We start from the raw sequence: 27371 nt of genomic DNA on the forward strand, positions 1-27371 counted from the left end.
TCATGACATCTGCTCCTTTGTTACTGTATCATAGTTGTTTGGTGGACGGCATCCAGTCTTTTCTCGTCCAGTTCCTGCAATTGCTGCAACCTGGATGTCTGTGCATCAGTTAAATCAAGGTTAACAGCTAAGGCAGTTCTTAAGGTTTTAATTTCAAATTCTACAGGAAAAATAGCATTCTTTCCAAAAACCAATTCATAGGGTGAAAATCCTGTTGTGTTTCTCCAAGTGGTTCTGTAGGCCCAAAGAGCCTCGGGCAAACGCTGAAACCAGTCCCTTCTATTCTCCTTTATTGTTTTTGTTAAGATAGCTTCTATGACCTTATTTGTGCTTTCCACCTGCCCATTTGCTTGGGGGTGGTAAGGTGTGGTCATCTTATGCTTGATATGATATTTCTGAAGCGTATCTTTGAAACCGTGAGAATTAAAAGGAGGTCCTCCATCAGTGACTAATTCTCTGGGTAGTCCAAATCTAACAAAGATTTCTTCAAATAAGAATGTTAGTACTGCTTCTTCATTAGCTTTAATGAGTGCTTTGGTCTCTACCCATTTAGTCATGTAATCTGTGCATACTAAAATGTAAACTCTTTGATTGGATGGAGGATTAATGGGACCTACAAAATCTAATGCCCATTTCTCAAAGGGTTCGAGAGTTACCTAAGGGTTGAGTGGCATTTCATCCCTATGGTTGGGCTGGCCCATTCTTTGGCAGCTGTCACAAGCCTTCACATATTTTCTAGCATCTTTAAAAAGTGATGGCCAGTAATAACCCATTCTAAGCACCTTGTGAGCTGTTCTTTTATCTGCAAAATGTCCTCCACAAGGACCATCGTGACAAGCTTTCAATATATCGTAAATCTCATCTTCCCCAACGCATCTCCTGATTTCTTGATCTATTCCTGTATGGAACAGACACCCGCTTATCCAGCTGTACCTAGCACTTTGCTGGATGATCTTCCTTCTTTCCCTGTGTGATAGGTGTGATGGTAATTTTCCTGCAACTAGGTAATTGGCAATGTCTGCATACCAAGGTGAGTGAGCAGATACTGCAAATAGATACTCATCAGGAAAAGAATCATCTACTGGAACATTTTCATTGGTTTTTAAACGAGAAAGAAAATCAGCAACTACATTTTCTTTTCCTGGCCTATCTACAATTGTGATATCAAATTCCTGTAATAGTAATAACCACCTGGTGACTCGAGCATTAGTAATTGATTTATTCATTAAATACTTGATGGCCGAGTGGTCAGTATGCACAAAGGTAGTATAGCCAGTAATATAATGCCGAAATTTATTAATAGCATAAATAACTGCTAAAAATTCTTTCTCAGTTACTGTATAATTTAACTCAGTTGGTGTCATGTTTTTGCTAATGAAATAGATAGCATAGGGGAGATTGTTTTCTTCCTGACCCAGGATAGCTCCAATTGCCGTGTCTGAGGCATCAGAGGAAATGTGAAAGGGTAATGCCCAATCAGGTCCTCTCAAAATAGGAGTTGTGGACAACTGATGCTTAAGTTTATTGAATGCATTCTCACAGTCATCAGTCCACTTGAATTCAGCATTTTTCATTAATAACACAAACAAAGGAGAAGCTATTTTAGAAAAATCCTTAATAAATCTTCTGTAATATCCGGCATGTCCTAAAAAACTTCTCACCTCCGTTTGTGTTTTGGGGATAGGAAGGTTCTGAATCACCTGAATCTTAGCTGGGTCGACTTGGATTCCTAAAAATGAAATGAAATGACCTAATACAATGCCCTGATTCATCATCATGTGGCACTTTTCAGTGCTTAAAGCGAGGTGTGCTTCAATGCACCTCTTAAGTACTTTTTCAAGGTTTTGCAGGGCATCTTCAAAGGTCACTCCATAAGGAGTAAAGTCGTCCATGAATATTTCTAATGAATCGTTTAACATATCAGAAAAGATTCCTATCACCGCTCTCTGAAATGTCGCTGGAGCATTACACAACCCAAATGGCAGTACTCTATAGGCAAAGGTTCCCCATGGGCTGGTAAATGTGGTTTTGTCCTGATCCTGGGGTGCAATCCTGATTTGGTTGTATCCACTAAACCCATCCAAGAATGAGAAGAATTTCTTACCTGCTAAATTATCCAATACTTGATCAATAAAAGGTAAAGGGAAATGATCTTTTTGGGTTGCTTTATTTAATGATTTATAGTCTACACATACTCGCCATTTCCCATTCTTCTTTGGTATGATTACGAGTGGAGAAACCCACTCGCTGTCAGATATTGGATATATGAATCCTACATTTAAAAGTTTTTGGAGTTCCTCCTTCACAATTTCTCTGAGGTTAGGGTTCATTCTTCGTTGGGGTTGACAGACTGGTCGGGATCCCTCCTTAATGTATATACGATGAGTACATAATTCAGGGGAGATTCCTTTCATGTCTGTGTAGTCCCATGCGAATGCCTCTTTGTTTGCTTGGAGTAACTTTATTAATTTCTGTTTTTCATCATCAAACAAATCAGGATTTATATTCAGCATTTTACCAGGTTCAATTTCAATTGTTGTGCTCTTGGAAGAGTTGCCTAATGCTGTCTGGCATAAGTTTTCATCTTTCATATTCTGCTGGGATTCAGGTTCTAGGATTGCAGCGAAGTGATTAAATGTTTCTGAATTAACCGAAGAGGGTTCAGAAATAAAACTGCTAATTAGTTCATCTTCGGTGGAGTCTTTAAAAGTCAAAGCTTGCCCAATAGTTAATATCGGTTGGGTTTCCTCATCCTCATAGTCTACCCATATAGAATTGTCACTGTTAATCATGGGAGTGGCATGGGGATAGAGGGTCAGCTGTTTAGTCTCTTGTCCATTGGAGATGGTCATTGATCCAGATCTACAACTGATGAAAGCATCTGTTGTAGCCAACCAAGGTCTCCCTAGAATCAACGGATGACCCCCCAACTTTGTTTTGGTTTGTAAGACCACAAAGTCAACCGGGTAGTTCCAGGATTCTACAGAGATTATAAGGTCTTCAATGACCCCTTCAGGTTTGATCGTAGAACGGTCAGCTAATTCTAAGATAGTAGGAGTTTCCCTGATAAAGTTTTTCAGCTGGAGCAATTGAGCTGTTTCGAGGGTCATGATATTTATTGCAGCTCCTAAGTCTACTAAGACTTTAGAGATAAAGGTTTTTCCGACCTGGACTGTTACTGTAGGGTGACCAGGGTCACCATACTTGACAGGATAATCTTTTTCAGTCATTAAGGCAGTTAATTCCCCCATCACATGAACTGTGAGGGGGTCCTTAGCCTTCCTTCCAGGTTTCTTTACACAGATATCTCTAATAGTTCTAGCGTATATAGGAACATCCCTTAGTGCTTGCAATAATGGGATTTTGACATACAAGTTCTGTAACTCTCCTAAAAGATTGAAGGTAGGTTGTTCAGGTGCTTTAGTGAGAGTCAGTCTTTCAGGGAATGGTGGATCTACCGTTTGGTCATTATTGTTAGGTGTTGATTCTACTGTTTCAGTACTATGGTTAGCTGGTTTCTCTTTTCTAGTCTCTTCTTTGTCAGAGTCCGTAATATCATCTATAATAGGTTCAACTATTCTCCCTGAGCGAAGGTGGATATCATTACATTGCAGGGGAGAAATAGACTGACTTTGAATGTCAATAACTTGCAAGGCCTTATTATTATTTGGATTGGGGTTAGGTTGTACAGGCAGCTGTGGTCTCATTGCCTGATTATTCGGAGGATTATTAGATGGTAAGGAAAGAGATTGTTGTTGTTGAGGAAAGGGTATCTGTTGGGCTGCCCAGTTTGGGTTCCATTGATTAAAGTATGGTTGCTGGGGGGCCCAAGGATTCCACATAGTGGGGTCAGGAAAAGGGATGTTTGGTTGCTGCATAAGTGGAAAGTTCATTGTGTTGAAGGGTGGGTATTGCATTTGATTCATGGGTGGGTAAAAAGGAGAATTATTATTCCAACGATTGAATGTTGTATTAGAGCTCGTACCTTGTCTTTGCGGCCATTGCCTCCTCTGAGTCATTAGGTACACCGCTTCAGCTTCTTCTTCAGTTGTCTGCAGTGCTGCTTTGATTCCAGGCAGAGAGGGGCATTGCTGTGTTTCATGATCCTTCTCGCAGATTGTGCATATAGGCATCCTATCCAGTGGGCATTCTCTAAGTGGATGTTTTTCTCTGCATTTTGAACAGAAAATTGCCAGAGCAGCTTCTACTTCTGCCTGTTTCTTCTTGACCTGCAGAGCATCAATCTGTGAAGCAAAAGAACTTAGCATTTCAGTTTTAAATTCCTCTAATAAGTTACCTATCTCAGCTCTTGTTGCTCCTCCACTGGCTGACTTCTGAACCCTTGAATACACATTATCTCTGCTTTTCGACCTGCCTGCCGCTCCCCTTGAACACCGCATACAGAGCCTAATAATTTCATCAAAGGGTTCTTTAGAAATGTCCCCTTTTCCAAGCATGTTCAGCATGTCCAGGCAATCATCTCTTACCCCTTTCAGCAGTATGGTCTTCAAAATGTCTTTGCTCATATTAGGATGATCAGACCGCTGCAGATTATACTGTAATCTTTCCACGAAATCTTCCAAATTCTCGTCCTCTTTCTGGACCATTTTAAACAATTCTTCCTTTCTTTCTCTTGTCCGGCAGTAGTCTTGATACTTAGCCAGAAATCCCTCTTTCATTTGGTCCCAGGTGGTGATTGCCTGAGCTCCCAAGCTCATAAACCACCTCAATGCGTTCCCTTTTAGTGTTGCTGGAAACAATTTCAACTTCTGATTAGGACTTATGTAATCATAGCTTCTACACAGTATGTCGAATTCGAAGAGGAATTCGTCCGGATCTTCGGAGGACAACCCATGGAAATTGGGTAATGCCGAGAGTGGAATATTTTTCATGGGGGTTGTTCCTCTCGGAATTTCCCCAATAGGGAATTCCAGGGTAGAGAGCGAGTTTTCCCCTCTCCCTTCTGTTCTATTATCCTCCATCGGTATTTTCCCTGAATCACTCGCTTTATCTTCTGTGTCTTCTGTTTCTTTAGGTTCCTCTACCGGTTCCTCGGTGTACTCTGGTGCTTCCAGCTTCCTCTCAGGTCCTATCACTTCCTCCGTCTGTTGGTCTGTTTGTGAGGAGTATTGGATCTGGGGTCTCCGGGAACTCGTCCTCTGTGATGCTTCGGCCTTAGAGATGATTTCGTCGATGTAAGTCTTCCTTCCTCCTTTGCCGCCTGTAAAATTAGGTTTCTTGCGTCCTCTCATACACCTGTTATTTTCACAAAGAAACCATTAATGCTTTTAGAATTCTTTAGTTGCCTTCCCCGGCAACGGCGCCAAAATGTTGGCTAGTTGAATTGTTTATGAATTAAACATTCAAGTACCACATTAATTGTCAACCAGGGAAAGTCTTTTTATTTCAAAGGCTACTGCGTACTGTATGTACTCAAAATCTAAAAGCATCGAAAAGCTGTAGTATACGTAATTCTTACGCTATGTCATTACAGTACTTGTTAAGATGAAAGCAATTAATTAAAACTACGAATCTGGAAAGCGAAGTAATGGACGCTCTGTTGGCAGAGGATCAGGACCCTATCCTCCAGATGGGGACGTTCAGCACCTGCCCCTGTAATCAGATTTACTAATGCACACTGCACTCTCATTCACCGGTGAGAAACAAACTCAAGTGATTAATGAAACAGAGTACTAGCAAAACAAAGAATACCAGAGGTAATGCTATCAAATCCAAACAGAGTACCAGAAAGAAACTACTGCACACTTACACACTTGACAAGAAAGTAAATGGGTGAATCTTGTGAGGAAGGTGGGCCCAGTCCCTCTCACAAGATTCCCCAGGAAAACGAAGACGGGATTAAGTGCTCAAAACAGTTTTATATTCATCTGCCAAAAAGATTAAATACAATAGAGTTCAGACTTGCTGATGTTCTCAGAATCTCTGCTTACAGACTGACCATAGACACCGACTAATCCCTTTTTCATGTAGATGTCTCCTCTTTATAGAGGAGACATCTATTACAATAAAGTATTACAGCCTATTCAGTTAACCCATCTTGTCAAAAATAAGCAATTCAGAGTGCTGTTACAACAGTATGATAATACATTCTTTTCTTGAGCTTTAGCTGTTACACAGCGGGTAACTGACTTTGACCGTCTTCTCGGGATCTTCATATTCCTTCGCCATTTCCCCATGCTGTTCATGCTGACTGTGTTCTTCTTTCTTTAGACTTCCGCTTGATTATGCCACGTCAAGATTCTTTAGATAGCTGCCATCTGTTGTTCGTGGCTGTTACAAAATAGCTTGCTTTAGGTAATTGTTGTTGCTGACTGTAGCAACTATGGAGTTGCTGCTTCTGGTGTTGCAGCAACTGCGTAGTTGCTGTTTCTGGTGTTACAGCAACTGCGTAGTTGTTGTTTTTGGTGTTACAGCAACTATACATTATAACTCCTGCAAGCTTAAGACAATTATTTGACAATTTAGTCAGCGTTTCCAAGGATAAGTATAAAGATATTCACGAATATGAAATAAACAATTAAACATAGATATGCGGAAGGTTACTTCATACCTTGGGGTCAATATGTCATTATAAAATAAAATCTTTCAACTTATGACCGCAAAAGGGTAATAATACGGCAAAAGATAAGGTCAAAAATAGGTCAATTGTGAGTCCCAACAAATGGGTATATCAATGTTCCCCTCACCATCCGGCATGTCCTCATGCTTAATCTCCTCCTCGGGCTCTTGACATCTAAAGCCTAATCTCCACCAGTAGAAACGCCCCCAGTCTCACCCTCTAATTTCCCTACTCTACAAGATGATCTCGTCCTTGACCCATGCTTCTCTTCTGGCTCATTCAGAAAATGACACATGGTAGGACAACCAAATTGGCCATATGTATGGGTGTTGTATTGTTGGGTTGTGCGCACATGCACATGGATTCTTTGCTAGGTATGACTCTACGTCCCCATCATTTGTTGCATTCTCTCTAGGACTTGTTGGTTTTTCCTCCTTAACAATTTGTTCTCCCTCACCAAATCCTCCATGTTCCCTTGTGTACTCTTCCCTTTCAGTGTCATCGGAGTGCCCATAAATTCACCAGTCACTATGAAATGCATGGCCAAATCCTCCATGATCTTGCTAGCTCGCCCACAACTGGCCAAGATCATGCTCTGATACCATCGTAATATTCCAAATAGAAATTTTATAGATATAATCAAAGACATGCACAAAATTAACAACACAATAAATTTCAGCAAACACCCATGAACAAAAAAATTCTCTGCAACACCAAAATGGTCAATTTTATTATAAGTAAACTACTGGAGTACAATAAATTGGAAGGAGTGCACATGGGCTTGCTCAAGGAAAGCTACAAGCCCTAGGTGATCAATCTCTCAATACCCAATTGTTGCAATAGTTTGTTCCTCCAGAAATCTGCGATGACCCAATTTTTCTACGTTGCTAGATGACTTGGCCCCTTGATTTGGCCCCTCAAAACTGCCTATAAATTCTATAAATTTAGGGTTGTGATCCTTGTCAAAAACCTAGAAAGGGTTTGCTCTGGTTTGGACCCTCCAAATTCGACCCCAAATAGCTTGGCCCTCCTTAAATAGAAAAAAGCTCCACCTATAGAAGAAAATGATGAATTGCTGCTCCAAAATGCTAGCAATCTCCCCACGATCTCCCTCTAAATGAAATCCTTGCAGCTGAGGCCCTAAATTCTCCACCGACACCCCACACAATAATCACCCAAGAAGAATTGCATAGGCCTGTAAGGGATGACGCGGTAGCAAGCTTCAACAATTCATACAACAATGAGGGACTCCCTTTTGCCTCCCAAGATAACCCTCCTTTGGCTAGAATCTAACCAAGAACACCCCTGCAGCAATAAAGACTCCAATTTTTGGCACCAATTCTTCCAATGTATGTGTGGCCTCTCCCTCTGCATCCCGAATGAACCAGAATAGTGTGTACCTACGTGATGTCCCTCTCCCAACCTCCAAAGCAAGAGAAAATCCTTCCTATGGTGGCACTCGAAGTCCCCTAAAGAAAGGTTGAGCTTCACTCCTTCGGAAGCTCTTGCGCTAAGCAACACTTATAACTCAGCTAAACAGCTAGAGTGACAATCAGTTATCAAAATTTCAAAGCCCCCAAAATGATGTCTCTTCCTTCTATTTATCTTTGTTGCCCCCTTTCTCTCCTTGTGGGCCCCACCAATTCGACCTCCTTATCCCTAGCTCGATTTTCCTAAGGGGTTTTAATTCCCTTCTTAGGTGGCCCCCTACATCCCACTACCAATTTAATTTTTCCTTTTCTCTAATGTCGGTGGCCTCCATCTCTCTAAAAATTTTGTGGAGACTCCCTCCACCCACTTTTCCTAAGTTTACCTGCCAAAATATTTCCTAATTCCCAATGGAAAAAATGGAAATACTTCTTAGCAAAATTAATTTAATTGGGGACATTACAATAATAGTTAGAAGATAATTTAATCTTGATACCTTTGTCTAGGAAGAATTCATTCATCTTAAGAGAATAAAAATATGAAGCATTGTAAAATACAAAGGATAATGGAACTCCAAACCTTGTGATTATATGGGTTTCTAGAAAATATCATACTTGTTCATCGTTAACATTTTTCAGAGAGGTTGCTTCAGTCCATCTTGTGAAATAATCAGTAGATGTGAGAATGCATTTATGTAATTTTGAGAAGTTTGGATTAATCTCACCAAAGATATATAATCCCCATTGGTCAAATGGTCCTTCAACTTCAACAAGTTGAAGAGTAAGAGTTGATTTTTCTTTCGTTCCCTGATGTTGTTTGACATTCCTTACATTTTCTTGCTTATGAATAGGAATCCTTGAATAGAGTGGGCCAGCAATAGCCTGCTCACGAGACTTTATGTGCAATGGTTTCTCCTCCAAATGCCTACCAGAAGGTTTTTCATGTAATTCTACTAAGACTTTTTCTGCATCATATTTCTCAAGGCATCTTAGTAAAACATCATCATAATTTTTTCTAAAAAGAAAGCCATCATTTAATTTATACTTGGAACATTTCATATGTAAAGCTCTTTTTTGGTTAATTGATAAATGTTCAGGAGTAGTACCATGAATTAAGAAATGGTTTATATATGCATACAATTTATTTGTTGGTATAGGTACATACATGATTTTTTCTAGATTCATTTCAAATTCATTGTACCATCCTATTTCAAAATTGGAACTTTGCCCTTCTTCTAGGTGATATCCTTTTGCTTTAGCTGATAACTTACATAGACCATGCCCTCTTATAATTTTAGATGGTTTAATTTCTAAATCATATTCTTGTAATGTAGTCATCCAATTTGCTCTTTTTTCTCCTAAGTCTTTCTGAACCAACAAATTTTTAACTTCGGGATGAGGAACTATCAATTTAGTATGGGATTTCAACAAGAAAAGACTAAAGTGTTTGATTGATTTATATATAGCATAAGCTTGCTTGTCTATTTCTAGATAGTTTAATTCAATACCTTGAAAGCCAAAACTCATGAAAGACATATGAATTTTTGTATCTTCATATTTTTTCTAAGTGAGGACTACTGCATAAGAGGCATCAGATGCAAATGTATATAGCAAAAATTCTTTATCAAAATTTGGACTGATTTTGGAGCAACAACAATGGCTTCTTAGATTTTTTCAAAAGCATTTTTTTCTAGAGGTCCCCATTTAAAAACATGATCCTTCTTAATCATATCTTGCATTGGTTTGATTGTTTCAACAAAACTTGGTATAAATCTTTGAACAAAATCAATCTTTCCTAAAAAATATTGCATAGATTTTTTATTGTGAGGAAGAACAATTTTAAAGTTTGATTTGATTCTATCTAGATCAATAACAATGCCTTCTTTAGAAATTATAAATACCAATAATTTACGTCCAGTGACATCAAATATAGTCTTTTTGGGATTTAGTGAGATTCCATATTTTTGACATCTTTCAAATATTTTCCTCAAATGATCAACATGTTGAATTATTTTCTTTGAATAAAATGTGATATCATCCATATATACTACCATAAATTTATTGATAAGTCCATTGAAAGAAATATCCATGGTTCATTGAAAAGTAACCCCAACATTGATTAATCGAAATGGCATCTTTTTATAAGTGTATGTGTCCCATTTCGTTCGAAAAGTAGTATTAATATGATCTTGTGTAATCAAAATCTGGTTATAACCAAAGAATCCATAAAGAAGAGAGAACATTTTAGATCCTGCAATTGATTGAAGAATTTGTTCCACTGGTGGGACATGCTAATTTTATTTTTTAATGACTTATTCAGATTTCAAAAATCAATGAATATTCTAATACCTTTGTTTTTATTTCGAACCAGAACTAAATTTGATAACCATTATGAATGTCTCGCTGGAAAAATAATCAAAGCTTTTAAAAGTTTATTAAGCTCTTCTTTGATTTGAATTTCAAGTCTAGGATGCATTTTCCTTAGTTTTTGTTGAAAAGGTTTAGTATCAGATTTGATTGGAATTACATGTTGTATGATTTTAGTATCATAAACCTTCAAATCATCATAAGTCCAAGCAAAAACATCCTTGTATTGCTTGAACAATTTGATAAATATGGATCTTTCAGTAGGTGTTCAATTGCTTCCCAAATTAATATTTTGATGTTGTTTTTCTGTTCCCAAATTAACAACTTCAAATTGCATTGAAGAACTATTGGTTTTACAATTTGTACTACCTTTGAATTTATTTTGAAAATCATATAAATTTTCCAATCAAACTACATATTTTGGAATAAAATTTTGACTTTTTAAGTCATCTGAAAAATCATTGATCTTCATTGATAATGGATCCTTTGAAAGTATCTTCTAGAGTTTAGAAATCTTTGATTTGACCATTATCATCTGTCACATGGAATAAGTCGATCTTGCGGACAAGATAGACCTTCTTAGAATCTAAAGAAGACCTAATGACAAGCAAACCAACCAGACACTATCTTTCTCTAAATATGCTTTTATAAACAATGGCAAACAAGTGTTTTTAGGGCCTACCTTAGGTCCAACGCAAGTTTGTGGATGCCCTCGCTCCTTCGATCCAAATGAGATCCTTTGTCGCGAATCTGCAAACACAAACAAGGCAAACAAATTAAATAGCACCTGAAAAGCCAATATCATAAAACATATTTAACATGAAAGTCAAGGAGTCCATGAAACAAATAACATGAGATACTTGTTGAGAAAAATGAGTTTGATTGTATTAATTCAAAAGAAGAAAATTACAACCTTTGCCTTGATGCTGTACAAGCTCCTCCCAGGGTCCAGCAAGAAGTCTCCTCTACTTTGACAAGTTTCACACACTCCCCAATGAAGCCAAAAAGGTATGTGATCTCTCCTCTTAAGCTCAACTAGGAAGTCTTGATTTCACCAGCATTTACCCTAAAAAATGTTTAGCTTCTAACCTCCTCAGCAACCAGTCCAATTCCTGTATTTATAATGCAATGAAGGGAGGTTACTAAGTCCTCCTTCAAAGGGATAAAGCCCTCCTTCAAAAGGATAGCTCCTCTCATCAAGGGATTAGCTCCTTCTCTTTTGGGATGCATGAACCACCTCAGAGCGAACAATCCACGTCAAAATTCCTTCTAGAATCCTCTAGAATTAACCCAAAGTGAGTTTTTTAAGATAAAACTTGCGCCTTTTGACTTTCACAGGGGTCCGCACCCACACCGTTAGGGACAGAGCGGGCAGGTCCGTAGTTTTTGTAAACAGAAGGTGCGGGACCGCAGGTGACAGTGAGAGAAAGTGCGGAACCAGAGTTACATTGATTTTTAATGTCTTTCTCTCATTTCCAAAGCTTGACTTGAAGAGCTGAGGTCTGAGACTTGCTTAGGAGGACAGTACAAGTGATGATAGACCCATACTGACTGCAAATAATCATGGTAACGATATTTTTGTGTAACAGATTGCCCCCTAAAGTGCGAAGTCTGTAGTAAATGAGGATTTCATTGATCATTTAGGAAGAGTGAAGTACTTTATCATTTCGAGGATCGTCTTGTGGAGAGCCCGGTTGGAACCTGTAAAAACATTCAATGCAAGATATATATATGAGATCATATCATCGCTGAGGTAGGCATTCCCATACTCAGATCAAAACTGACTAGAAAAACTAACTACTACTATGATATAGGAATGATCTTGTAAAACATTACAAGTATAGACTCAGGTGGACACAGTATGGACGCAGCCATCTGTTTATGAATAGTCCATTATATAATGAATACAAAATTCCTCGCAGCTTGGATTGTGGAAACTAGATCCAGGGTCTTCATTTCTACTTCCCAAAACAGTACGATTCTATCCATGCGAATGAATGTGTTTATGTCGAACATGGTAGAAACCACTTGATTACTAGTCAATGATGTAAACTGTTAACAAGTGTGAGAGAAACTACCAGTGATGTCAATGGCTCCCAAAGTACCCGTACAATCCATGAGATGTGAATAAATGTGTTGATGTCGAACATGTCACGGAATCCTTTGATCGAAGGTCAATGATGCAACCTGTCGTCGAAGGTGAGAAACCTGCCATTGAGGCATGCAGATCTCAAGGTACTGACGATTTCTAGATCATCTTTCTAGATAATGAGTTGATGTCGATAGAAAGCGATCCGTCGTAGGCAAGCCCACAACACGAAATCATAGATCAAGTTGGAGAAATTTAGTTGCAAAGACTGACTCAAGGATGGTCAAGATGGATGACAGATATTTTGCAGATGAATGGCTTATTGGCAGTGACCTCTTGAACACATAACGACACGACAGATGGTTTGGTGACAATTGACCCAAATTTAATACCCAGAAACCGGCTGAAGACTTTCAATGTGGTTTGATCAACTGTTAGGCAAAGGATTTCCCAACCCAGGTGAATAAAAGTGTCGTGTTCAAGAGTGGTTACAAAGTATGACAAACAGGCTCATTTTTCTCTCTTTTCCCCCACCATTTCTGGCAAGTACCTCTTTATTTTTGACAAGCTTGAGGAGGATAACATTTGCTTGATTATAAGCTCATCCTTCGGACGAGTCCAACTTAGTTTAAATTCGAACCCTAAGAAGGAGTGGTTCATTCCTGTTTGTAATTGAACAGGTCCTTTACTGTGAAATTTTAACGAGTCCAGTATAGGAGAAACTCGGCGTTTTTCAATTTTAGAGAGTCTGAAAAAAACTTAAGAAGACTCCAGGGTTGACCTTTTTCGTAAATTTGTGTCTCCCAAGCCTGAAAAATTATAAAATAATACTTGAGAGAACCGCTTGATCTTTTACGACCAAGGAGTACTTTTCGTCATTAGTGCCCTTGATCCGAAAAGGTAAAAAAACGATCAATGACACGTCGTTTTATAACCGATATCGAATTTGAAACGAAAAAAATCTGACAATCTTTTCATGTTTTTACGGTCGGAAAAGAGCTGTAAGTGGACCGTCTTTTAATTCCGTTTTAACAAGTTTAAAAGAAACACTCGGCGATCTTTTCATGTTTCAGGAGTTAGAAAAGAGCTTAAAGGTGACTCTAAATGTTTTTCGTCGAAAATGATAGATTTCGTCTGAATAATCCTTTATCTTGCACAAAAACACAAACATTACTCATACCTGTTTGAAATAGGTAAAAATGTCGCAAAAATACCTTTTCAAAGTGAAACATAAACAAATTTACAATTTATTTACTCAAAAAACTTATAAAAAGGGCCTTCGTCAATTCATTTTTACCGTATGAGTTTTGGGTGAGAAAATAGTGCTTTTGCTCAGAAAACTTCCTGTGAAGATTGCGGAAAATCCAACCGTCGGAATCAAACGTCGTCTTCTCCAGGTAATCCACATCATCCTACTCTTCATTTTTAACCGTTTCAATTTTTGTTTTAGTCATTTATTTCATTTTTGGGAGGGTTTTTAGGCATAAAACCCGCGTGCGGGGGCCCGCAGGTTTACCACTGCTGGCCTGCGGACCCCGACTTTTTCTCCATTGGGAAAAAGCTCGGGGTCCGCACCTTCCATGTAGACAAAGTGCGGTCCCACGCACTGTGTCTAACCCGGAGGGTGCGGTCCCCGTCGCAAGGGTTTTTAACCCAAAAATTCTCAAAAATGGACCAATCAAAATAATTTCTAGCAATTTAATTTATCCTTATGCTTGATGCAGAGAGTACATCATGCTAGATTGGCGTGAACGAGAGCATGAGGACGTGGATGTTGCCGCATGGAATCATCAGCCTTCACTTGATGCATTGAGGGCGTGCGGCTTGTACAAACTTTGGGCCATTCCTGGCATGAGGGCTCGGGTGGATTTCTTACAGTGGTTGGTTGACAGATGGAGCATACAGGACCAGTGCTTCTTCATTAGTGGCCACCAGCTCGAAATCGAGCCGGCGGACATATATTTATTGACTAGTTTGCCTAAGAGAGGCGAAGACTTGACTCTGTTTGGGGCTAGGGCAGGTGGTCAGTCTGTCGATAGCCTCAAGCTAGAGTACTGCAACAGCCAGGCTAGAGACAAAGGGATAGACATAAAGACTATATCCCGTCCTGAACTCATGGTGATTACGTTTACTGTCACCAGACTTTGCGGGGCTGCCGCATTACATATTGCCACCGGATCCCAGATGCGTATGGCAGTTGATTGCTTTCGAGGCACCATCTTCAACTGGTGCGATGCTGTGTTGGCCAATGTGAAAGGCCAACTGACTAGGGCCAAGAACGGACGACTAAAGACCTTTGGTTATGGGGCTTTGGTTGTGAGTTTTGGCCTGGAGAGAGTTCCTATGTTGATCCCGCAGCACCTTACTGTTGGAGCTGGGCTTCCTCGAGAGCCCAAACTGATGCGATGGGTAGTAGTTATGGCCCGTCACCCGGACGAGAGGACAGAGGTTGCTCGATTCAAACCTGAGTATTTCCAATGGCTGGAAAACCAGGTCTTTTCTATTCAGGACTTCCCTTACGCTGGGATAGATTTTCGTGGTGACCCAGACATGGCTCTTCCACCAGGAGAGCAGTGGGATGATTCAGGTAAAATCATTTTCAACATTTTTCCTATTTTAATTTTTTTTATTATTTTTCCATCGTCTCAAAACTGATAGCAAAAGTTCCAAATGCAGATGTGGGTCCACAGCGACCAGCTGCTCTCCAGCCTTACGAGAGGAAACAACCAGTTGCACCCACACCAGCCCCACAGGACGAATCAGCAGAGGTTTTGGCCGAGTTGGAGGGTCATCTCGAGCGCTTGACAGGAGATATTCCGGAGACCACTATAGATGACATTCCTCGTCGACTTCAGCGCTATGTGATTGGGGTCCCGGGACCTTTTAGGAGGTTCCTTTGCAAGGTGGCCCGTGCAGTGGTTTCTTATAGAGATCATCACCAGTGATAGGATGATCGCCTATTGTGGGCACATGTGAGATTTTTGTTTTTTGTACTTATCATTTTTGCCGATCATAAGGTGTTTTTCAACCTATGATCGAGGACGATGTATTTTTGACACACTCCTATATATATATCATTATTACCGGCTTATCTTGTAAATGACGTTATGGAATGGTTTTAAATTTACATGTATGATTATTGCAAATGTCTATTTAACATTCGAGAAGCAATTGCATTTGCTAATGTATTTAAAGATCTTGGAATATGTTGATATTCAATATAATCAAATTCACGTTCCAAGAGACGCACCCTCAAAAATAATCTTAATAACACTGGATTTCTAATGGCATACACTCTATTAAGCTGTAATACAACGAGTTCAGAATCTAACCTCACTATCAAACTCCGAATCCCAAATGAAATAGATTCAGATAATAACTCAATCACTGCACTATACTCGGCAATGTTGTTCGTTGTTTGACCGAGGCTTACCCCATGCATAGATACTAACTCGTCAGAGGGCGAATAGATAACCCAAGCTGCAGAAGAGATGTTCCGTGTATTACGACAAGCACCCTCAGCGAAACCAATGTATGTTTGGAAAGGCATCGACATCTGCAATATCAAGAGTAAAACCAAGATAAGCAGGAATAATGACGAAAAAACACTCTCTAAGCTAAGTACAATGTTTAAACTAAAACACACCAGCTAGAAAGAAAAACTATCCTAACTAAAAATCTCCATACCCATTCTTTAAGCATAATACCTCTTCAAGTAAAGACCATTTCTGGGTTTACCCAAAGAGTCCCCATCAAAGTCTACCAATTCATAGGCCCCTTTTGCTAGCTTTCGCTTGACAATATAGGGACCATGCCACATAGGAACGAATTTTCCAGCGCCTAATTTATCATTAGCTTGATCGTAAACTAAGACTAGATCTCCTTCGGAAAAATTTCGAGGGGTCACATTTCGATCATACTGAGCTTGCATGCGTTTTGCGTGAGTCTCGATCGCCAATGCAGCATTGCGTCGATTCTCATCTAATTGAGCCAAGTATAACAAACGCTTTTCCTCTTCAGAAGTGGCTGGAAGTAACTCGATGGCCATTTGCAGTGATGGGATTTCGCATTCAATGGGTAACACAGCTTCCAGACCATAAACTAGTTGGAAAGGAGTGAACCTTGTTGATGTTTTTACTGAAGTTCGGTACGCCCAAAGCGCTGAAAATAGCATGTTGTGCCAATTTGACCGATGAATCCCAATGATTCGTCGGATCATGATAACTAAAACTTTGTTGATGGATTCAACCAAACCATTCGCTTGTGGATAATAAGGGGTTGAACTATCGTGATGTAAACCAAGCTGGCCTGTAAGTTCGGTCATCATAACGTTTCAAAAATGATGCCCATGATCAGTGATTATCGCTTGCGGGACACCAAACCTAGCAATTATATGATTGAACATGAAAATTGCAGTTGTCTTGCCGTCTGCCTCAAATGTAGGCATCGCCTCAGCCCACTTAATAAAATAATCTACCGCAAGGATGATATACGCATGCCCCCGGCCGAGTGAGGGTTACATGTAATAAAATCGATACCCCATTTGGCAAAAGGACCAACGGCAATTATAGGGTGGAGAGGAGTAGGTGGAGCGCGCATCTTTTGATCAAAAATTTGGCAGTTGCAGCATTTTCGGACCGCCGTAATACAATCTTTAAATAAAGACGGCCAAAAGTAGCCAGCGCGCAATATCTTTTGGGTTGTGGCAAACCCAGACATATGACCGCCACATGCTCCAGAGTGAAAATCATTTAAAACCCTTTCAGCTTCTTCGTGAGTTAAGTAACATCGAAACATAAAGTCCGCCCCACGGCGATAAAGAGTATCTCCAATAATCCTGAATTTTTGGGACTGGAATCGAATTTTTCGACGATCTGACCTTGAAATTTCTGGCCGAAAGGATTGGGTCTGGAGATAAGCGATGATATCCCCATACCATGGATCTAAAGTGCTGATTAGAAACAAGGATTCGTCCGCAATGGGCTCCTCCGCTACAGTTTCCGTGTCAGCACGCGGGAAGTCACACATTAACTCCACAAAAACTAAAGATTTCTTAGACTTGGATTTCTCGAATTCCAAGTCGAACTCCTGCAGGATAACGATCCATTTAGAGTACTTGCCCCCTAGCAATTGCTTGGTCAAAATGTAGATCATAGGGTTGCAATCCGAAATTACTGTAGTTTTACGTAGTAAAATGTAGTGACGAAAACGTTGGACAGCTTGAACGGTTGCCAATGCCAATTTCTCCACATGTGAGTATTTTAGCTCTGTTGGATTTAAAGTTCGACTAAGGTAATATATCACATGTTCAGTTCTGAATTCATCTTCCTGAACTAAGACCATTCCAATGGTGGAATGAGAGGCGGCGAGATACAAGAAGTAATCCTGGTTGTAGTTGGGAGGATGCAACAACGGTGCATGGGTCAACGCGTGTTTGAGTGCATCAAAAGAGCTTTCTAGTATGCATTGCCCTTTTTGCATGTGGCAGGTGAGATGCATCGCACCCTTAGCACTGGGCAGTCTGTATGGTCCTGTTTTGACCAGTTCTAAGTAGTTTTTCAGGGAGAACTTCTGGGAGATCATCTAATCAGCTGACCTTGCTCCTTTAGGGTATGAAACAACACTTTTAGGGACTTAGAAGCCCTTGGTTTATGGACATATGTGATTGGGGTTGCAGTGCCCAAATATGTCTATAACGGAGACAATGGACTGTGAGAACCCAAAGTGTACCCACACTCGCTCAAAGAAGAGCTAGCAGTGGCCTCTATTGTGATACTCTTCTTGCAAGTTGCCAAAATGGCGATCTTAGACAAGTTGTCGAAGACCATGTAAACATAGTTGTTTCCATGCTTAGTATAAGGAAGGCCCAAATGTAATCCATGGAGTTAGATTCCCAAGGTCGACTAGGAGTAGACAAAGGAGTACACAAGCCTTGATTCTTGATGTTTGGTTTGGCAATGGCATAGGTAGTGCAGGATTTAATGTACCTCCCAACATACCGATGAAGGTTCGGCCAATAAAATACTTCTGATGTACTGCCACTATTTTCTCTACTATGAAATGTCCAGCAACCCGACTGTAGTGCACCTCCCAAATCATCTTGGCACACTCGCTTGAAGAAACATAAATGTGTCCCAAGTGGCATAACAATGCATCTTGGAGGTGAAAATTTGGAACTTGCTTACCTTCTAGGAGTGTCTGGTATGTGATGCTGAATTCTGGATCACTCTCGTAAAGATGCAACCACCCTGAAGTCTCGTGCTCACAGGAGTCGAGCACAGTGATCAGTGCCATGACTGGTGGTCATCTGAGGTAGTCTGCAACATTATTTGTGCTGCCCATCTTGTAATTAATGTTCAAATTGAATTGTTGCACGCATGTGGACCATTTCTGATGCCAATCGTTTTGCAAATTCCCTTGTGTATGTATGAACTGTAGGGGTCGGTGGTTTGTGTGGATGACCGTTTCCTTCCCCATAATGTAATGCTTCCATTGACAACAGGCTTGCATAATGGAATACATTTCTTTGTCATAAGTGGGATACTTTCGGATTGTGTCTAAAAGTGTCTCACTATGGTAAGCCACTGGATGCCCCTGTTGAGTAAGAACTTCACCAATAGCATAATCGGAGGCGTCTGTCTCAATCTCAAATGATTGTTGTAGGTCTGGTAATGTGAACACTGGTGCAGAGCATAGGCGATTCTTCAACTTGGAAAATTCCTTCTGTTGGGTTTCAGATGAAAAAACTTTGCTTTTGCTCCACCCTTGGTGACTTGACTTAAAGGCCAAGTGATATGAGAGAACCCAACACGAACCTGTGGTAAAAATTGGCAAGAGCCAAAAAGTTGCGGAGCTCTGTTAGAGTGGTTAGGGTTGGCCAATCCCGAATGACTTGTATCTTGGCTTAGTCCACATGCAGACCCTGCTTATCAATGATGTACCCCAAATATTGAACCTGGGTCATGCCAAAAGTGGATTTCTCCAAATTGGCACATAACTTATGTTGTCGCATGGTTTGAAGGACCTGTCGAATATGGTGGAGGTGCTCTTCCCAACTCTGGTTGAAGGTCAATATTTCATCTAAATAAACCACCGTGAATGCATTGGTGAAGGGTCTCAAGATGTCTTCCATCAATCTCATGAAGGTTGCGGGGGCATTCATCAACCCAAAAGGCATGACCAACCATTCAAAAAGGACCTCTTTGGATTTGAAGGCAGCCTTCCACACATCAAAGGGTTCGATCGGCACTTGGTGATAACCAGACTTCAAGTCAATCTTGCTAAAATATTTTCCACCCTTAAGCTGGTTCAGAAGGTCATCAATCCATGGGATTGGGTACCTATTCCGTACAGTGATCGTATTCAACACCCGATAGTCAATACAGAGTCTCCAGGTCCCGTCCTTCTTATGTACTAATACAATTGGGCTCTCACAAGGTGATGAGCTTGGCCTGATGTGCCCTTTCTGAAACAACTCTTGAATCTGCCTCTTGATCTCATCTCTCTCCAAAACAGAGTGGTGATAGATTGATCCATTGGGTAGCGGAACGCCTGGGGTCAGATCGATGGAGTGCTTGACCTGAAAGTGCATAGGTACCCCTATAGGTGAGGCGGAAATATCCCTATACTCCTCCACGACCTTGTCCATCTATTGTTGTTGTGCAAAGGAGCCTTATCTGGAAGCCGTGGCCACAACCTTCTTATTGCCCTGAGGGTGAATTATAAGGAAAATGAATTTCCTGGTATGGGAAAAGATCTTACTGCATTGCTTTGCAGTGATCAAATAGATGGTGGTAAGCGGGGCTACCTTTGGTATCCTGTATAACTTATTGCCCAAACTAATAATCACAAAGCGAGGTCTAGACTCATATACAACCACTTCCACAAGTATGGTTGTCCTAATAATACATCATAAATTTCAAGAGGAGCAACATCACACAGTACCTCATCTGTGAAGGGCTTGATGTTGTAGGGAAGGAAACACTATTGGCTGACGTAGAGATCTCATCCTTGGAGAAACCACCCAATGGTGTATGGCTGTAGATATGTTTTCGACGGTAGGACCAACCGCTTCACGACCTCTGCTGAAATGAGGTTTTTTTGGCTCCCGTTGTCAATAATGAATTGCAGCGGAGAACCTTTCACCCACATCTGTGAGTGGAAGAGGCGTAACCCTTCCTCTAGATCTTCAAGCTCATTCTTCTAGATTTTGGTGGTGGCCATGGTGGCACTGGGTTCCACGTCAATGATCTGCTTCCCTTTATCATTCCCCTTGTCGAGTTCTGACTCAAAGTCAGAACATGCATCTAATTTAAAAGCCTTCAACTCGACCACTAGGGACTGCTTGGCTCTGCTGTCACTTGTGTTGTGAGTGGAGCTCTTATGGTTCCTGTGTCCTTCTTTGTCTTCGTGGTGTTTTTCTTTGCTTGCGGCTTCGTATGATTGTCCTGGGTCGCCCTGCCTTGGCTTTGGCCTTTAGTCTGTGGTTTGGGGGCACCTTTTCCATACTTCAGATTCACATATCCAAATTCTTGCTTCTTCTGTTTAAAATTATGCTCAATCTTGATAATGTATCAATATTTCGTGTTGAGAGAGGAGATGTCCAGGAACTCCATCTTGTCTTGGATGTACTTGTGTAAATAGTCGTGGTACTTGAGTACCAAATTCCACTCAGTATCCTTGATACCCAACTTAGTGCAGAGGGTATGGAAAATATTTGTGAACTCTGACACATCTTGGTCCCTTCCCTGCAGTAGTGTGGTCCACTTTATGTACTTATCTTCATAGCTCGCGACAGGGTAATATTATTCCTTGATGGCAACTTGAAAAGAATCCCAAGTGGGTGCGGCTGAAAACATTGATGATTCCCTCTCATCCTTTTGTTCACAGTAGGTTTCCCACCAGTCCTTAACGCGTGGGGCGGCTTTGAGAAGTGAAAAAGTAATCTTTTCCCGATTAGAAAAGTCATGAACTGAAAAATATCCTTCCAATAGATTCAACCATTTATCTACGGTGTATGCATCTATGTGGACCTCAAATATGGGAATATCAAAGTTAACTTGTACCTTAAAAGGAATGGCACCTCCAGAGTGGCTTCTGGATGAAGATGCGTCGTCTGTGGGTCGTTGTCGAAGGATCTGGGCAAAATTATGCATCATCATGTTCCTTTGTCGCTCAAGGGATTCCTCGAGCAATATTTTGAAAGGATCTCCTGCCCCCTCGTCTTTATTTTCTTCCGCCATGGGAGGCCATTAGCGTTTGCGAGGTTGTTCTTGTAAAAGTTTAACTAGATTGAGGCCTAACTCCTTATACCCTGACCTCATTGGGGACATGCAAAGAAAACTAGAGAAAGAGAAGACCGCTCTGATACCACTGATCTAAATTTAAACAGGAACACAAAAAATTACAGATATAACCATAAATACATAATTGCAACATAAATAACACTTCATTTCATTAATATCAGAATATTGAAATATGCTTACAAATAGAATGGAAATAAACTAGCTTGGGCGATGGTAGCTTATCTCTGGGAATAGATGTGGTGGCCACATGCCTCTGAACTATATTACAATGAGGCTTTAAGGCCTATTTTATTGAGAAATAATGGAAAACCCTAAACATCTAGAAACTTAACCCTAGGAGATGAAGCGCCAAAACTGTGGGCCTTGTTTAGGTAAATTGGTACATCAATTTCCTGGGGTTGTAACTTTGACATACGATCTCCGTTTAGCCCTCATAATGCCTTGTTTCGAAGATATCAAAGAGTGGGGTGAAAATAAATAGGCCACCCCATTTGGGTCTTTTCTCATCTCTCTATTTTCCATAAAAACGTCGTTTAAGGCCTCAAAACGTCCTCAGAAGTTCAGGACCCGAAAACCTGCTAAAAATAGTAAAATGTGCTACAAATAAGGAAACTGAAAAACTGAAAGAGACAATGTTGGGGGTCCAAGTGGAATAGGAGGGTGGCCACCAATATCCACATGGATCAAAACAAGAATAGATGAAGGAAAAAAACTACATGACAAAAAACATACAAAGAGTGTATTGTCAAAGAAGGGCATAACAAATGACAACATAGTAATGTCAAGAGTAAAGAATACAGGAAAATCCATAATGAAGAGGTATAAATAAAAAAAGGCGGAGGGAATGCCAATTCAAGAGCATAAAGAATAGAAACAAAAAGATAATAATAAAGAGCATATCATCAAAGAAAACAATATTCAACAAACTAAGGCATAGTACAAGATGAAAAAGAAAATACTATGAAAATAATCACAACCTGTAACTCTCATTGATATGAATATTGCATATGGAAAATTTTGTGACAGGATTTATTAAGAAGCTAAAGTTTAAATATGCCATTTATGTGAGGAGTCATATGTTGGAATTCGTATATTTAATACAAGAACAAGGCTAATGTGTATGAGATGCATATAAGAAGAAACTCGTCAGATTAATCTTAGACATATTTAAAATGATTAGATTAATCATATGTTAAACAAATTTTGTGTGGCTACGCATGACTAAAACTAGCCTAGATCCATCTTGATTTTGGATCTATCAAGTGTCAAAGGGATTAAATCTCTTGAAGTGCAACTTTTCCTTGAGTTTTGCACTCAAAAATAAGTTTGCAACTCGAGAGATTTGATCTCTTTCAATGCTTGATAGATCCAAAGTTAAGATGGATCTAGGTTGGTTGATAGCTAAAAAAATTGAAGCCCTATTCTACTAAGAATATTCTAGAGTATTTTATGGAAGTTAAATGTCTACCATACACCTAATAATTATTGATAATTAAATTAAAATTCTAGAAACTCTATTCCAAAATAAACATGTCTATCAACATAAAAAAATTCTTAACCATAAAGATCCTTAACTTGTAAATATGTTTTGTTTTTTCAGCAAGAAAAAAAGCGGTATATATATTCATAATGGGGTCAAAATACATATGAGGTATTAATATAATTCCATATCAGGTACTAAATAGTATATGGGGCATGTGAAAAACTCATACCCATCCAAACATCAATCATCATAAATCCATCATTCAGCTGATATGGTCCAAAAAGCATAGACGTATATACAATATACAGAAATATGTAGCATATGCGATTCTGAATCTGGGGTCAACAAATATAGAAAGCAAAATGATTTTCATGACTGCAAAGTATGTATGTGCATACCTTCACTATGAAATATGCCATTGTATGGGCAATGTAAAGAAAAACATACCAGACTATTTACCATTATTTAAGAGTTATATATCCGGAAGACAAAAGTCTTGGATCTGGAAGTTGTTGCTGTCCGTTTTGATCTGCATCCTCCATATGCCTTGGGGAGAAGATAGACCCATTTTAGATAATGCATCAGCTTTTTTGTTTTTGTTCCTGTCAATGTGAGAAATAGAATAGTCCCTCCTGTTGTTCCATAACGCTGCGATCCTGTCCAACCATCCAGCAAGATGAATGTTTTTTATGTAGTGTTTTGACAAAACATGATCGGTTATTACCCTCGAGTCTCCATATATTTGCAAATTCTAAACGTCAAGAAAGATACAAAAGGAAAGAAGACCCGCTAAAGCCACCACTTCAACTCTGTTATTGGACCCCGGACCAGCATTCCAATAGATTTCAATAGCCTGATCATTTGTTGTTCTGATGTGTACACCACATGCACATATCCCATGTTGAGCAGCACCGTCGAAATAAGCACATGGAGAAACCGTGGTCGTCAATGCCATGGGACTGCTTCCATTCCTTTGCCTATTCATTGTTGTCATATGATTCCTTCCATACTTGTTCCTGTTCTTCCCAGACAATTCGAGGGTGCTATATAAAGATAATATAGGCGCAACTACAGAAGAGTTTGTTTCCGCTTTATGGCTGAAGATCTTGCCATTTCTCCATTTCCAAATGGCCCAAATGGCCAATGAGGGGATAACCCTCCATTCTTTGTTCATGAGACTCCAACTTTTGAAAGCTTTAGAAATGGATGGGAAGGAACCGAGGGTGAAACCATAGTGTGCAGCAAGATTTTGCCAGACTGCCTACACCTGTGGGCAAGTGAGGAATAGATGTAAATTATATTTGGAGTTTTTCCAACAAAGCGGACATATGGCAGGCCTGTGCCAATTCCGTTTTTGTAAATTTTCCCAGGTGAGATTCCTATTGTGAAATACCAGCCATGCGAAGATAATGATCTTTTTGGGGCATCCTGTTTTCCAAAAAGTAGGAGGAAATATATCTCCGGAACTACCTGCCTCAGAAATTAGAAACTGCATATATATGTGTTTTACCTTCACTGTTGAGGAGCCATCCAGACCTTTCCATATGAGAAAGTCTTTATCCACTGAGCGAAAAATTATGTGGGCTCGCAGCGGGGATAAAATAGAATTCCATTGAACCTCCATGTCATCTCGGAGCAGCAATTCGGTCGTTGTTTTCCATATGGAAATGGCTCCTTCCCATTTTCAAATGGCGTTGGCCCAAAAGAAAATCCCCCTGTTGTGGAGCGCTCTCATCAGCCGAGGGGATACCTGAATTTTCCTAGCCCCTCCAACAAATTCGTTCCTTCCAATCATAATCTTTGTTCCCGTCTGAAATTTCCAAATAATATTCTGTCTGGAATATGGTTCCAATTTCCTGAAGCCTCTCCAGAGAGTAGATCCAATAGAGGACCCAATGTGGTTTTCCCTAATCTAGTAAGACATGTCCAAGTTGTCCATGTATTTAGCGCGAATAGCCGAGCTCCACAACGAGTCGCACATAATTGCCTTCCACGTAGATTTGCACAAAAGTGCTTTCCTAAAATGCAATAAATCTAATATCCCCCATCCTCCCATATGTTTTGGGTGCGCCAACACAGATAGTTTGGTTAGGTGGAATTTATATTGGTCTTTGTTGCATCCCCAAATAAAATTGGCAATCATCCTGTTCAAATTTTTAATTGTAGCAGATGGGATATAGAACAGGTGCACCCAGTAGACCATTGTTTGAACAAGAACAGCTTGTGTCAGGATCATGCGACCTCCTTTAGATAAGCACAAATACTCCCATGCTGCGATTTTCTTGTAAAATCGATCTGCAATCCAAGTCCAATCCGCCACCCGATAACCTACTGATTTCAGATTAAATCCCAAATATTTGAGCCCATTCTGGAGTGGAATAGCTTGGATTTTGAATAGCTGAGTTAGGAATTGGATCAGATCCCCATTTATGTCTTCAACATGAAAGGATGATTTCCCTTCATTAATGATCATGCCTGTAGGGTGTTGAAATCTTCCCAATATTTCATATAGCCAAATCCAGGATGCTCTGCACAGGATTGCAGTTATGAGAATGTCATCGATGAAAAAGTTGTGGGATATGTATATCCCTCTACATATTGGAAGGGGCTGGCAGAAATTTTTATGAATCGCCCTCTTGATATGGAGGCTGAGAGAATCCATTACTAGAACGAATAGGAGTGGAGACAAGGAGCATCCTTGCCTAAGCCCCCTGGCTGCTTTAAAAAATGGAGTGGGATATCTATTGATCAATACAACATAATTTACCTCCTCCACACACGCCATGATCCACCTGGAACACTTGTAATTAAGACCAATCCTGGCTAGAAGACGTCGGATAAAGCCCCTGTCCACACTATCATACGCCTTTTTAAGATCTATTTTTAATATAGCATCATCCAATTTCCTAGAGTGTATAGAATGTAGAGATTCTTGAGTGAGGGCCACTGCGTCCATGATATTCCTATCCTTGAGAAAGTCGTGTTGTTCAGGGGACAGATGCAGAGATAACACATTCCTCACTCGAATAGCAATGATTTTTTAGATCGTTTTGTATAGTACATTGCATAAAGAAATTGGTCGATAATCAGAAAAGGAAGTAGATAGTTTCTTTTTAGGAATCAGAGCAATATATGTGGAGGTTATTCGATGATTGATATAACCATTTAATCTTGATTCCTTAACCATATTTAGAATGTCATCCTTAAACAAGTCAAAAAAAGGTATAAAGAAGTCGATAGACCAACCGTCCGGCCCTGGGCATTTGTCTTTCTGGAAGGATTTCATCGTCGCCAATAATTCATCCACAGTGACTTCAGAGAAAAGGGCAGCGTTTTGATTTTCATCAAACATAGTAGGGTACAGTTCAATGCCCCATAGGATATCTTCAATGCGACTACCGATATCTCTGTTGTAGGCCTTTTTGAAAAATTTAACAGCTTCATGGGATATATCCTCCTGGGTAAAAAAAGATTTACCAGCTTCATCCTTTATTTCCCAAATCATGTTTGACTGCCTCCGCCTGTTAGCAAATCCGCGAAAGAACTTGGTGTTTTTGTCTCCTTCCCTGATCCATATGGCACGACTCTTGAGACGCCAAGTGGACTCCTCCTCTGCTAAAATCTTCTGCTTCTTTTTTCCAAGGTCCCATATTTGTTTCTGAATATATGAAGATATGTTATCGCTTTTGAAGTGTGTGGATAAGAATTGCAATTCTTTATCTATTTTTTTCAGCTCTCTTCTGTTGGATTCTATTTTCTCCCACTGCCATTTTGTTACTTTGTTGCGTAGATATGCCATACGGTTTATAAAATCCTGAGTCTGATGCTGAACCAGACCTGTATATTGTTGCCACGTCTCCTTTATGAATTGATTGAAATGTTCATCAGAGAGCCACGTTCGGTTGAATTTGAATGGGTAACCGAATTTGCATCCAATATTATTCCATTGATTATAAATTGGTTGGTGATCTGATATATACGCTAGTATAATTTTCATCAACGGGAGACCAAATATATCAATCACCTTTCCATGGAGGATATATCTGTCTAGTCTTTTGGCCAAGAATGAGTCATTTGACTGACCATTGTCCCAAGTGGGCCCTCTACAATCCGGCTGTAT

The 27371-nt window shown here is 39.9% G+C and overlaps 1 protein-coding gene across 1 annotated transcript; it reads right to left on the reverse strand.

Moving 5' to 3' along the window:
- On the reverse strand, positions 1-27050 carry LOC149211804 (uncharacterized). Its single transcript, XM_089388481.1, has 2 exons — positions 26498-27050; positions 1-98 (listed from the first exon to the last, which is right to left on the reverse strand). The coding sequence occupies exons 1-2, from the start codon at positions 27048-27050 to the stop codon at positions 1-3; spliced, it is 651 nt and encodes a 216-aa protein (XP_089244607.1).
- Positions 27051-27371: the final 321 nt, after the last annotated feature.

This window comes from Pinus tabuliformis, chromosome 1_1 (assembly GCF_031772625.1).
Source record: "Pinus tabuliformis cultivar Carrire ecotype Pingquan chromosome 1_1, CPIR1, whole genome shotgun sequence".
NCBI lineage: Eukaryota > Viridiplantae > Streptophyta > Pinopsida > Pinales > Pinaceae > Pinus > Pinus tabuliformis.